Source organism: Amphiprion ocellaris, chromosome 23, assembly GCF_022539595.1.
Source record: "Amphiprion ocellaris isolate individual 3 ecotype Okinawa chromosome 23, ASM2253959v1, whole genome shotgun sequence".
NCBI classification, from domain to species: Eukaryota; Metazoa; Chordata; class Actinopteri; family Pomacentridae; genus Amphiprion; species Amphiprion ocellaris.
This window is the reverse complement of record NC_072788.1, coordinates 19,747,153-19,761,802: the sequence shown is the minus strand read 5'-3', so window position 1 is coordinate 19,761,802 and position 14,650 is coordinate 19,747,153. Positions and strand designations below refer to the sequence as shown.

General features: G+C 37.4%; 1 protein-coding gene across 3 annotated transcripts; it reads right to left on the bottom strand.

Annotated features, from left to right (window-relative positions):
• Positions 1–2,007: 2,007 nt before the first annotated feature.
• Positions 2,008–14,099, bottom strand: ap1s1 (adaptor related protein complex 1 subunit sigma 1). Of its 3 annotated transcripts, XM_023268873.3 has the most exons (6): positions 13,935–14,099; positions 12,417–12,530; positions 8,572–8,750; positions 6,259–6,367; positions 5,855–5,992; positions 2,008–4,518 (listed from the first exon to the last, which is right to left on the bottom strand). In XM_023268873.3, exons 3-6 carry the CDS (start codon positions 8,748–8,750, stop codon positions 4,471–4,473), a joined length of 474 nt encoding a protein of 157 aa, XP_023124641.1. In that variant the 5' UTR covers positions 12,417–12,530; positions 13,935–14,099; the 3' UTR covers positions 2,008–4,470. The 3 variants fall into 3 exon arrangements, with proteins under 3 accessions (XP_023124641.1, XP_023124640.1, XP_054863857.1); XM_023268872.3 differs by lacking the exon at positions 12,417–12,530 and having other exon boundaries at positions 13,935–14,097; XM_055007882.1 differs by lacking the exons at positions 12,417–12,530; positions 13,935–14,099 and adding an exon at positions 13,667–13,803.
• Positions 14,100–14,650: the final 551 nt, after the last annotated feature.

Here is a 14,650-nt window from a genome sequence, read left to right as displayed (position 1 = left end):
TCGTCCAGGTCCTGTAGAAGCAAAGCAGCCCCAAACTTCCACACTACCGACACCATGTTCCACTGTTGGTATCACGTTCTTCTTGTGGAATGCAGTGTTCGTTTTTCACCAGATGTAATGGACCCATGTCTTCCAAAACGTTGCACCTTTGGCTCATCAGTCCACAGGATGCTATCCCAAAAGTCTTGGAGCTCATCCAGATATTTTATTGCAAATGCTAGACAAACCTTTATGTTCTTTCGATCAGTAGTGGTTTGCACAGCCTGATTCTGTGGTTTGATTAATCTGATTTCTAGTCTGCAGTTAAGTCTTTGCTTTTATGAATTGAGTTTGGTTTGGTTTCACTTTGTGTTGGTATGTTTGCTTTATAAATAAATCTTTTTTAATTTAATCTGTCTTGCCTGATTTGTGTGCCTGCGCTTTGGGTTCTAACCAGCCTCCACTCACTGACAAAGGAACTCCGGATTCACATCAGAACTAACAAAGACAATTATCCCACAATTCTGGACTAAACTCCTTTTTATGTACATCCATTTCACAGAGCAAATGAACTTTTCAATAACTTAACGGTCAATCTACATAATGTCTTGCCTTTAATCTTTTAATTCTTCTAATTAGTATCACTATGATAATTCGTAACATGTCTGTTATCCACATAATCATATTTGGTATCGTTCTGATCCCGTCTGTCAGTAATGCACCGAGATAAATCATGTTCACAAAATTACAGTATTTTTGGAGTTAGACACCATAAAAATTACCTGAAAATGTAATTCTGTGAGGGACATCTGGACATCAGCCCTCCCTGACGGAGGATGTACCAGACCCCTGCTGAGTTAATGATATGCAAAGGTCCACTTTAAAAGACCACATCTGAAAGCACCACTTCGAGTCCTCCATTCAAAGAAAGAGCTCTCCTTTACCATCAGAGTTCTCCCGACTCTGAGGCTCCACTCTGTCCACCGATGTTCTGACCCACATCAAAAAAGGCTGACCGGACCATCCACCGAGGCATCATCATCATCAGCAACAGCAGCATCATCACGGCATGCAAGTACCTTTCAGTCACTGGAACTTGGTGCAAACTTTCCCAAACTATCTTTTCAAAGATAAAATTTACAGGCTAAAAAATTAGCCTACTACCAAATTGACGGCTGCTTTCAGGTGTGGTCTCTCTATCCCTTTTCCCTCAGAACACCATATTTCAAGTTTAATATTAATCCCGATATTACGTGAAAATATCATCTTCCTTCCCTTTTCCATCATCCACATTTCACCATCCTTTTTGTTTCGTGTTGTAGTTTGTTGTTCGTCTGAATGTGTGTTATCGTTATTGTTTAGTTTAATAAATGTACAAAAATATAAGTTCAGCGCCTCAATCGTTTTGTCGTTCACATCTTGGTCCCTAACTTGTATAGATTCCAGCTACCTCAATTTTATACATAACCTGTCAAGCTAAATAATTCCCCTTACAATTCCCGAAGCTCTTCTTGACAGCACAACAAGAAGTGTTTCATATGCTGCATTATTATATTTAGCTAATCTAAATACCTCGCTGGTCGAATATCAGGTAGACTATGTAATAATTCTGCATAAAAACCTTAACCTTATTTAAGCAAACATTTATCCTACATTTTGTAAATTGATGGAAAACATAATTAATAATCTTAGTTATAATTGGTGGAGAAACTATTTAACCCGTACAAACACAAATTAAGAAATCCTACAGTAGCTACTTACTTTTTCACATAGGGCAAAATGGGCTGGATAGCATTTTTGTCAATAAATGAAATCATCATTTAAAACCTGCTTTTAGTGTTTTCTTGGGTTGTCTTTGTCTTATATTAAAATTAGTTTGATGATCTGAAACATTTAAGTGTGACAAATATGCAAAAATAGAAGATTTCGGGGGGGGGGCAAATACTTTTGCATGGCATTGTATATTTATATTTATATGGAGTGAGAGACGGAGAGAGAGAGTAAGAAAAAATAACCAATGATGAGCTATTAGACATACCCTTCAAATTTTAATAATATAGTCAACAAATTAATTCTGTCCACAGCTTTTTATGAAGTAACAATATACAGTACAAACACACTACAGCTCACATACTAGTTTAAGACTAAGTACCAGGTGTGTAAAGTTTCACATATCCACTCTATTATCAGCTCTAACCCTGGTATAGATGCTGAGGAGAATATGTACATGTGAGTAGAGCTACGTTTGGTGGATATTTTCTTTTCTCTGCTATTAAGGTGAAAAACATTGATGGTAACTGTAACTAATTAAAAGTAATTGTGTAACTTCTGAATTAAACTTGCCTGTAAAATGGATGTGCTCCCTAAAAGCTGGTAACAGTCAAAAATTGTAAGACCTCACTCTATTGTCACCAGAAGGCTGTGTGTTTTTGTAGTTCAGCAAAGAAAATAGAATGGTGAGTATTCTCACCTAAACGAACTGGTCATGCCACATCAATTTCAGGAATTTGGAGATCTCCGTTAACTTTCAATAGCATAAGATTCAACATTTCAGTTCAGTACAATTGTACAGTTTCACTTTTTACAGAGATGACTCAGGACTTTCAGTATTTGAGTAAGTAGCTAGAAAGAAGAACAAAAAGGAATCTGGATGTGTCAAGGAGTCAGCTCTGTATTGTGATTCAGTAAAATACTATCAAACCACAATTTTGCAAGCATAAATGCAAGATGTTTGTGCATTTGGCAGACCATACATTTTCCAGAAACGTTACCCCTACTGATTTAGACGAAATGATTTGCCTGATGACAAGCTCATCTAAACTAAATCAAACTGAAGGGAGGTTAAGCCTGAGACATCTTTTCAGTTCATTAAGAAAATCATGTTGATACAGTATGTTGAGCTAGACTGACAAGCCACACCCTAAACTTAAACCTAAAGACCCAACATGACTGTGCAACTGTTCCACCCCTAAACAGCTCAAAATTAGTAGGAAGAGGAGCTTTCTATTTTCCTTTCCTGATTTATGTCACCTGAGCTGCCATTGCTCATTCTGCCTAACCCATTCTGCTGGCATTTAAATGGACATCAGATTTACCCACATTCAAATATTAAAGCTAAAGCACTGTAAAAATGTGGATCGAACAGTAAAATACATTTGTCTAAAAGCCAGTTAATTCCATTGGCTTGTACTTTCAATCCCTTCCTAACATGCAGTACCAGTTTTTAGTACCAACAGAACAATGTGAAGGTCCAACTCCAACACTTTTCTGTGCTGCTTTTAATTCCATCTCAGTGCTTCCTTCTATATGGAGGGAAACTAAGTGGGATGTGATTCTTTGATGCACTTAGTTAAACTGCATAAGACAAACTCATAATTTCAGTGTCATCAGATACATAGGTCCACTTACAGGACATATAGATGGTTCATATGTAAACAAGTTGTTTTAGGTGCAAATCTCAACTGTGTTTGGCTCATTATTCATGACGCAGTTTATTACCATTGAGTTCAGTAAGATGGGCCAATCGAAAATAAAGGAAAAAATTCCAAACAGGACAAACTTTAAAATACCAAATACAGCTGAAATAAATATGACATACTGACAGAAATATTTTGACAGCACCTCTGGATTAGGGTGTAACAAGAACAATGTCAGAATGGAGCCATAAAAACCAAAACAAGTCTAATTTAATTTAACCTGGCCCTTAATCCCATTGGTTATCATAACGTTTTACGTACATCTTTACCAGCAAGATCTGAGAGCACCATGACAATACATGGTTTTAAATCTAATGCACAAGACAACAACTGAAGCCACTGGAGCTGCCATATTATCTAAATTATAACTGAGAATGAAGGTGAATCCTAAAAATATTACCCAGCGTACCCATAGTGAGACCTGGTTTTCTGATTCAAGCTCAGCTGATGTGCTTGTAGTGGTCATGTGCTCATTCAGTTTTACAGCACTGGCTATTTTCTTCAGTCTTATTACCAAACTCCTGACCAAGTCTTAGTCCTAATGTAGTACCCAACAAACCTTAATGACACGATGTGTCTGTCTAACCAGCTTTTTGCATAAAACTTCTGTCAAACTGCAAATCTGCCTCATTATGACACAAACATCTGCATCCACTGTGGGTTCCTTTCTTCTGCTAGCTCCTTTCCACCCCTTTCAAAATATGAGCACACAACTTTGCTGCAGCCACACAAAAAAATTTAAACATAGCCGATTTCCATAACCCCACACTTAGATATTGCGTGTGTGCGTGTGCACACGCAAACGCACGCACGCACACACACACATGCACGCACACAAACGCACACACACGCACACACACTTAAAGGGCCTGTCAACTGGGTAGAGTCTCCTCCCCAGTGAAACACTGTTCATCAGTCTCCAAAGACAGGCAAATACACAGAATCAAGCATGTTTCATCCTAGACGGTTCCGCCCCCTGCCTTGTTTCTATAGTCTCTCACAACCCTGCTGTGCACTATGCCAATCCCATCTCCTCCAATACGCTCCTGGGGGATTCGTCCTCCTGCAAAAATACAGAAGATGAAGATGATTCAGTTACACAGTTTCAAATAATACAAGAAATGGACATGTAAGCACAAGACATATAAATTACTGCAATCATACTTTTCAATTACATCACATTGAGCCATTTTGCAAACTTGAAGTATTCAGAAATTCCATGCTTGTAATTACAGGTACACTTAATGACCACCTCAGGCTGAGAGAAGAGTGTCAGGACTTTTTTGGTGCCAACCAAAATGTATCTGCTCTTAGCACTACAAAGTACCAAGCAGTGAAAGCTGCAAACTTCTGGACTGGATTTTTTTAACATTCCACTGTGACAAAATACTTCAAGGAACTAATGAGTAACAGGAACACGCTAAAAAAAAAAGCAGGTTAATAAAATTCATTTCTGCTTAAAAAAATGACAGTTGTGGTTGAGACACAATATTCATTCAGGACAACGCTACCGCAACTCTAATCGAGTTTCCTTCATCCAAAAATGCAAGTTGTTCAGCTTATTGCTCATTTTAATGCTTTATCTGTTGCTCTACAAAGAGAAACCATCTGACATCCAGTAAAGTTCTCTGTCAGCAATGCTATTTGTCTTTACTGCTGTATTTACAATAATACAAAAACAAGAACCAATATAACAGCTGAGACAAACTATAAAAGCATGTGAGTTATCACACCCATTTTTATAAAAATACACTTCTGTGTTCTAAACAATGAATAATGTACAGGACTAATTTGAGATGTTCTCTAAACAAATACCGCCGCATTATCTTATATGTTAGCTTCTCCTCTCAAGCTAAAACCAGACAACAAATAGTATTTCTTTAAAAAGTAAGAGACTACAGCTCCTGAATGATTCACTGATCACAGAGAATTATAGGTGGATTTACAGCAGGGCAGCGAGAGATGGTCACTGTAGGTAGAAAAAGTGAACAAAATTTTCGACTAACCTCGCAACAAATGGGAAAAACCATTGTAAATGTGTACAGCGACAACTGAGAGTGATTAGAAGATCCAAATCAATGAGCAACATGACAAAAATGAAGAAAACAAGACTAAAATTAAATTCACATTACCACCAAAAATAGATGAAAACCATTAAAATACTATGCCTGAAACTAAATCAAAATGTAGTACAATTTAGTCGTAATGGCATGCACAGAAGAAAAGTTCAATTTGCTAGTTGTCTGTTCAGAGAGTTCACATCTGCAACAGACTTTGTCAGGCATTCCTAAAATGTATGGATTCCAACCCCACTAACTTCCTCAGAATCTCAGGGAAATATACTTTGTGGAATTTCAGGCAGGTGGAGGTGGTAGGTTAAAGTCTTAAGCTCAGGTTACCTCCTGCAGCAGGTCAGCTTGTTCAATGGCTTTAAGTACACTCTTCTTAGACGTGTCCTGTATCTCTCCTCCCATCAGGAACTCATCTAAAATGAAGTAGGCCTTCTCAAAGTTAAAGATGATGTCCAGTTCACACACCTGCACAAACAAACACAAGTCATTCATTCTTTCTATAGCAAGGAAAGTCTTAACATGCTTTTGAAGTGTACAACTTCTCTTTTCACTCTGTAACCTTAATTTTTAAAACAAACAAGAGTCCCCAGTTCACAAACACACATTCTTGTATAGTTTCTCTTTATTTATTTTTTAAACTAATTTTTCCACCAGTTTTTACCACAAAATTTTCCTTCACCAAATTTTCCTGCTGTGGGATTAAAAAAGGCTTATCTTATCTCATCACTTACACTGCCAAAGTATTTATCAAGCAGCTCTACGAAGCGGTGGATGACTTCCAGTGTGATCAGCTCATTGTCTTGCTCTTCAATTGCACAACAGAAATATAGGCTGGCATACCTACATGAATGTACACACAAAAACAGACATGGTCAGTCTTTTTCATGACAGAGCAGAAAACTAAATTCCATGCATATTTTAACAATAAAACCATGCATATAGACATATTAAGTATCTAACACCAAGCCTATTTTGTTTGCATCACATTCAAATGTTAAGCTGCAGCTCCTTCAGTAGCTACTAGATATTGACCGCTAGTGTTTGTTTTCATCACACTAAGGTTTTATTTTTATGGACATTTAATTTTACTGCCTAGTAGATATTAAATTGTAAATCAAACTGTGTATTAAGTGTCTAGTAAGACTGCCGATGTGACTTTTACAGATAAGCGACCATCATGCACATTCACACATGCAGTCAGCCGCTTTAGTTACTGTCAGATTAAAAGAGCAGAGTGCATGTGTGAAAGGGGTTAAGGTCTGTGGAGTTCATGTCCTAACAAACCAGAACTGTTTTAGCAGCACAAGAGGGAAATGTAGAACATTAAGTGAGTTTTAATGTTGTGCTTGATTGTTCTATATTTGACTTCAGTGCCGAACTGTGACTAATGGAGCTGGGAATGCAGCTCAGGAAGCACTTCGAGACACACACACACCAATATATAGCAGAGACTGGTTTACGACTGTACTTCAGCCTCTTAATTCTTAATCTTGTGTCAGCTTGTGTCACTTTTTAGTTCTGTTCAATCACCTTAAGAGATGCCATCATAGAAATAGATTAAGCATTTCTGTCAAATGCATTTCAGGAGGATGAAGCCAGCTACAGTATATTGCCCACAGATAGCCTTGTAACGTGTGACAACTTGTTACAACCTGTGACAGTTGGTGTTCATGGTGTGTAATTGTCACGTTAAGCTCAGTAGAGGGAAGCAAACACCAGCAGACTAAAGTCACGTTCTAGAGCTCTACTGAGAGCAGAATAACTGCCATTTTCTCTGTTAAAGGTCCTACGTTGTGTTTAGCAAATCAATGCAAATTTCACAGAATGTGTAGTTCAAATTTCTGATTTAGTACATCACCATTCCAGCTGTAACCACTGTGAGGAGGGGAAGAAAAGAGAAGTTTACATTAAGACCAACAAAGAATTCTGTCTCCTCACTTAACATAATGTTAATCTGTGAAATTATTAATGCCCTATAATTGATTGAGGATTATTCATTAACATCACTAATGAGATTATTTCCAAAGATCAATCAAAAAAGGATTTGCAATACATCAAAGTCCGACTTCTGAAATTAACATAATATTTGGCTGGAGTTCCTTTACAACAAATTACCGTACTTTCTGGACTATAAGCCGCTACTTTTTTCTCACGCTTTGAACCCTGTGGCTTATACAATGATGTGGTTAATGTATAGATTTTTACGGTCGAGCTTCATGCTGCCAATACGTTTAGCCTCGTCACATCAGACCAATAAAATTACTGAACAGGTCACAGTGGACCAATGAAACTGTTCAAATTAAATCAAATGCACTCACACTAAATTCTTCAGATCGATCATTTTGTGCTTCATTCATACACCCTCATCATGGAAAACACACGAAGAAATGCTTATGAAGCAGCTTTTAAGTTATAGGCAATCGATCTGCCTGTCGAAGAAGGAAATACAGCTGCTACACATAAGCTTGGCATCAATGAATCGACGGTGAGACGTTGGAGTCGGAAGTGTGAACTGACTCGATGCGTTTTACTGCCGCGGTACTGCCGTGTTACAGGCACTGTTCAGAAAAAAAAGCATGTATTTAATTAAAAGTTTAAAAAAATCTTTCTGTGTAAATATCTCATGTTACAATGTGGACACATGCGGCTTATAGACAAGTGCGGCCTATACATGTACACAAGTTTTTTCTTTTTAAATTTAGTGGGTGTGGCTTATATTCTGGTGCGCTCAATAGTCCGGAAATTACGGTACTGTATCAGTTCAGCATAGCACAGAGACAATCAGCCTATGGCATTTCTGAGGTGTTACTGAAGTTTGGGTTGCTTTGATAGTGGCCTTCAGCTCATCTGTCAGCTGTATGTTTTGCGTTCGAAGATAGTGGATTTTCAGACCACTTAAATATATATGGTATGAAATGTTTGCCCAGTAATGTCAAAAAATACTGTAAATACCCAGCTTTAATGTGCTTTCTAAAAACATTTCTGTAATGATTACACTCTAGAAGACACAGCAGTAATGCCGATTCAAGGCCTTGTGTTTTTACCTTTTATAGACAATCTTGAGGTCTCTCCATTCTAGAAAACTGCACATCTTTGGTTTGCGAGCAAGCACTATCTGCATCAGCTCCCTGACCATCTTCTTCTTGTCACGCTCAGCTGTGGCGGTGTACCACTTTTGCAGTCGCAGCTTCCCCTGCCGGCTGAACAGCAACATGAAACGCATCTACACACAGGCAGGATAAACACAATTCAATACAAGAAAAAAAAGACAAAAACCTGACAATATTCATGACAGGAGTTTAATATATAGTTCATGTAGATGTATCTGACAATAATGGAGAATAAACAATTAGCAACTTTACCGATCAAAAACAGGAAGTTGAAACCATTAACTGATGGATGTTATTTTCTATTTCATGTTTAGATCTAAGTGTCAGTCTTCTGAGTCATTCCATTTGCATGAAGCTTTTTTATCATAAACTATGGATATTTAAAAGATTATGTGTTAAATTTGAGCTAAAATTATTTTTAAAAATGTACTACTGACCTACACTACCGGTCAAAAGTTTTAGAACGCCCCAACTCTTCCAGTTTTTTTCTTTTAATCCATGTAATTCAAGTCCAATGATTAGCCTGAAATGGTACAAAGGTAAATGGTGAACTGCCAGAGGTAAAAAAATATTGCAGAAACTAGTGTGTTGTTATAAAAATGGTGAGGAAAAGGCAATGAACAATAAGAGAGATAGACCATAACAGTTAAAAATGTAGGTCTTTCCTACAGAGAAAGTCAAGGTGTCAGTGAATACAGCTTTCTTCACCATCAAAAGGCACTCAGACACTGGGGGAAACTCTGACAGCTTCAAGCACGGCTTAATAGTGGTCATAGTAAGCAAGTCTCAGTTTTAACTGTGAAGAGATTTGATAGGTGGAGTTGCAGCAAGAAAGTCATTGCTAAGACGTCAGAATCAGAAAACGAGGCTTGCCTGGATGATGAAACACTGCCAATGGACGACTGAAGACTGGAAGAAAGTATTATGGACTGATGAATCAAAATTTGAAATTCATGCAGGATTTTTGTATGCCATTGAATAGGCGAAAGGATGGTTCCTCACTTGGTGACATCAACTGTCAGACATGGAGGAGGAGGCATGATGGTCTGGGGTTGTTTTGCTGGATCCAGGGTTGGTGACTTGTACAGAGTGAGAGGAACCCTGAACCAAAACAGCTACAACAGCATTCTGCAGCACCATGCAGTACCCTCTGGTATGTTACTAGTTGGTCAGGGGTTCATTCTACAGCAAGATAATGACCCAAAACATTAGTCCAAGCTATGCCAGAACATGATGGTAAGCTTGAAAACATCGAGTGGCCAGCACAGTCTCCAGGCTTGAACACCATGGAGATGGGTTTGGGATGAACTAGTTGGAAGGGTGAAAGCAAAGCAACCTACAAGGGCCACACATTTATGGGAACTTCTGCAACAGAGTTGGGAAGAACCTTCTGAAAAATATTTGATTTCCATTGTGGAAAGAATTCCACGAGTGTGTTCAGCTGTTATATCAGCCAAAGGTGGCTACTTTGATGAGTCAAAAGTTTAGAACACATTTTGGTTTCTAATTTTTTTTTTTTTAAAATTTAATTTATTTATTTGTTCTATGCTTTCATTTCAGAGCACAATGAGACATTGACATGCATAATTACCCAAAAAAAAGGGACAATTGGGGTGTTATAAAATTTCTGACCGGTGGTTTACTTTCGGCAATTTTTTTGAGCATTGAAATTTCAGAATCACAATATGTCTGCATCTATTAAAGTTAAACGCCTAAAATTTCACTGTTCTGATGATGCTGATTCATAATCTGCAATATTGGACAAGTAGATCAAATAGTTTCTGATTCAAAATAAAAGTTGGGTCTGAAAAATCTGTCCAGATTAATATTTAATAAATGTGCCCAAAGATGGGACTTTTCATACTTATTATACTATTTCATCTACTTGTCCAATATTGCAGATTCTAAATGGCAATGATGAAAAAAACTGTAAAAACATCAGTCTTTTTTCTGAACTAGTTCCCAAGACATTTTGGTTCAAAAGCCTCAAATTTTCATGTGTAAAACAGTGTGGTAAGCAGGCAATTTTTAAAAATAAGTTTATCTCAGGAAGTGTTTGATATATCAAACTAAAATTTTTACAATATCTTTATACGTTATATATAATTTGTGATTTAAAAAAAAGTTTTTAGGCAAATCAGAGATATTCAAAAAGAAATTGTTCTAAAAAATTTGATGATTTGAGATGGAAAGATTCATTTGTCTATTCATAATTTCCAGTTTTCAGACCTATGACACCTCTACTACTGTCAACATCCACTCTGTTTGTATAGTGGAGACATACTACACAAAAGAGAACAGCATGCAAAACTCTTTTTAGAAATCACAAACTATTTTTTGTGGCCTGTTAAGGAAGATTTTCCAGTCATCTCGAGTTCATGTCATTTACAACTTAGATTTAGAGTAAATTTTTATTTGACAAATCAGTTGCTTCTGGCTTGAAATGACACAAATTATTGCCAAAGGATAGTCAGACATTGTGTGTAAAATGTAATTATGTTTCTTTGCAAAAAGTACTTAGCTAAAATGCCACTTCTACAATTATTTATGTCTCTTGATACTGTTATACATCGCTGAGAGAGTGCCAGCTCCTAAAAAAGTTTAATACTGTGCAAAATGTCAAAGGGTGTGATATGAAATCAAAAGTAACACCTGCACTGGTAAGAATTTAACTGAGAGAAGCTATGAAGTATCCAAGTATTACCACCAAGGCCATCCTAAAGAATCTGAGTAATTCTGTTACCAACAGGTCAAAACAGGCACTGCACACAGCCCATCTCTATAACCAATAACAAGGCACAAAAAGTTTGCCTAGCCTTTCAAAGAGCTCATCCGGACCAAAAAAAAAAAAAAGAAAAAAAATCACTTTTGGTCATCAGTTTGATGGTAACATAAAAAAAGAAGAGCTGTTTAAACAATTTTATTTAATTGCTACTGACAGAAATGGCACATTCATCAAAAGCTGAGGTGTTCTTGGACGGAGTTCCTGTAGCCCAACATCACATGTAAGCATACTGTAACTGTGAATTATGCCATGTATCTCTTACCATATGAGACATACATGCCTACTTTGTTTGCATCTCATACTGTGCTGCATTCTACAATGACATATAGTTTGTCAAAAAATAAATTCCACTTACATGAAATTGTCATTTTGGAGGAAAATTAAATATTCAGATTAATCAGGAAAATAACTTAATAGAGCAATATCAATTGATTAATAAATTGTTCTTAGTGTCAGCCCTCATATAAACAGCCTGCAGTCAATGTTTATCATGATTGTTAGTTGCAGATGAGTCAAAATTTTTTGTCTGGTGCAAAATAATTTATTTTGTGTGAATTTTAAGTGAAACATGTAGAACAAAGTGATAGTAATGAAATATTAGGATTTTAAGCTGGTTTAGACTTAGACAGACTTTATTAATCCCCAGAGGGAAATTCTAGTTTGGGGGTTTAAAGGGCAAACCTTTCTGTATACGCAATATTGAATCATTTACTTTGTCAAATTTGCCTGGCTCAAGTATTACAGTCCCACTACTGTGCTTGACTGTGGGGATGGTGTCGTGGTTCTAAATTCTTCTCCTTCCCTATGTCTAAAAAGCTACATTTTGTAGAATTGACTATTAAAAGCTTTCTTCTTTGTCCAGATGAGCTTTTGCAAAGGTTAGGTGAGAATTTGTGTGTCTGTCTTGGGCAAGTCGACCCCTCCTGTGTCGAGGTCCAGGGAGATGGGCTTTGCACAATCTCTGCTGCAGTGTCTGCAACAGAGAGGTCGTTACCTGAATTCTTCAGAATCGTCAGAATGCCCTTGGTGGTGATCGATGGATTCTTTTTGGCCTCTCACACAGCCATTCTTGCCAGAGCAGGGGTCACTTCTGGCTTTCTTCCACACCCTTTGAGATGTTTTAGAGTATTGAATTTCCTGTACAATTTGATTATGCTTTGCACTGTGGCCACTGGTACTTCAAAACACTTGGATATGGCATAATATCCATTTGGTATTTTTAGTCATAATTATGGAACAAATGCATAACAAACTTAAAATTCATCACAAACACTGTGTGTTACTGTCTTTAGTCATTTTCTTATGGCATTGTTGCCCAGAAAATACCTAGTCAAATAAAAATGCATTATAAATCTAAATTTGGCATTGCATGTTTACTTGCATCTGTCTGCTCCCAATCTTGCTCTATGTTCTAAATGACAAAAAGGCAGTATGGTAGCCATGGGTCCTTTTATTTGTACTGCGGCAGGATATTTGGATGAGTGTATTTAAGTATTTCCTGGGTGCTGATTCTAAACAAGTCAATTTGATTGGTGCAAAAAATTAAAGTTTGTGATTGACCAAAGCTACTTTTCAGTAGTCCTGCTGATTTGATTTTGGACTATAGATTTTTTGGTTGTGTTCTAAAAGTCTCCACTTTCTTTAGGCTTTCCACAATGTTGTTTCTCAAACTTTGACTGCTTGCTTTGGCCCTGGTATATTAACAGCTGACAAAATATACTGAGCAACCCAGTTTAGCATTTTTTACAATCTGTCCTTAACAATATTGATACATATGTATAGAGATTTGCCAGTGTCTTGTTTTTTCTGATAGCATAAACACACCACCTATAGCATCATCAAAATTATACAGTGCTATATTGTCTTTGAAATGTTTGTTTTTGCAGATTGTAAATGATATATTCATATGGCATTGAATTTTCGTCTTTATCAGCTACAGTTGACATAACAGGCGGTAACATTCAAGATCATTGTGATCACACACACTATATCAACGTATAGTTCTATGACATATGGAGTAACAAAGGATTTGAGCAGTGGATACACATCATTAAAACAAACAGTTTCTGAGCTCTATAATGTAATTCATAATTTCACTATTACATATTTAAAGCGCAGATTGGCAGTAAGTTGTACAAATGGAGCAGAATAACACTAACCTTCGTTGCTGACACCGACTAAAAGCTAGAGCTGAACGTATTACCTGTGCCGACAAACTTATCAAAATGTTACGTTGAAACTTACCTGTCGTGCTAAATTCTAACATTACTAAATGCCATTCGACCACAGTTAACATGAGACGGGGCATACGCTGACTGAAAGCCACACAATGTATAAGAACAATAGAAAAGTTTCACAGCATATGGTGCTAAATGGTACGTTAGCTTGCAGGTTATGCTGACAGGAGACGGGTGGAGCTACCAGGTGGACACTTCCTGGAGTCATACACCTTGCTAGCATTAGCATAGCTTAGCTCTTGGCTCTTACAGACAAATGAGAAGCAGAAACTTACCATTTTGTAGAACTGTTAAATGTTTCTGTCACGCTACAAACGAACTCTTCTTCTGTACTGCCCCGTCCGACCTAATTGTAGCTAACGTTGAAAGTCCATGTCCGTGTCTGTAAGGTGTCTCTGCTTGAGCTGAACTCAACCCCTTCCCCGGTTGCTACACACACTTCCTCCTCTGGTAGGCATGCGCACTGAGAAACAAAGATTTTTTTTCCCCCTGCGTTTTGCTTCTCAGGTAACACTTCCTCCTCGTGTTGACAGAGCTCGAAAGTATTTTGCTCTTTGGTTATATTTGGAATACACAATAATATCAATGATAAAAACGAAAAGAAAAAGATGTGACTTTTCCTCTACATTATAATTCAGGAATAAAGTTTGGATACCTAGCAATAACTATTACTGTTCAAACTAACTTCATGGCTGCAGCTATAATTAGCCTAATGTAATTAACAATTCAATTCAATTCAATTCAATTTTATTTATATAGCGCCAATTACAGTCAAATTGTCTCGAGACGCTTTACAGAACCCATATGCCTGACCCCCAGAGCAAGCCAAAAGGCGACAGTGGCAAGGAAAACACCCTTTTAACAGGGAAAAAAACCTCGAGCAGAACCCGGCTCTAATGTGGGGGGACCCATCTGCCTGCTGGCCGGGCGGGTTGAGAGGGACAGAAGAAGTAGAGAGGTAGAGATAGAGGGGTAGAGGTAGAGATAGAGG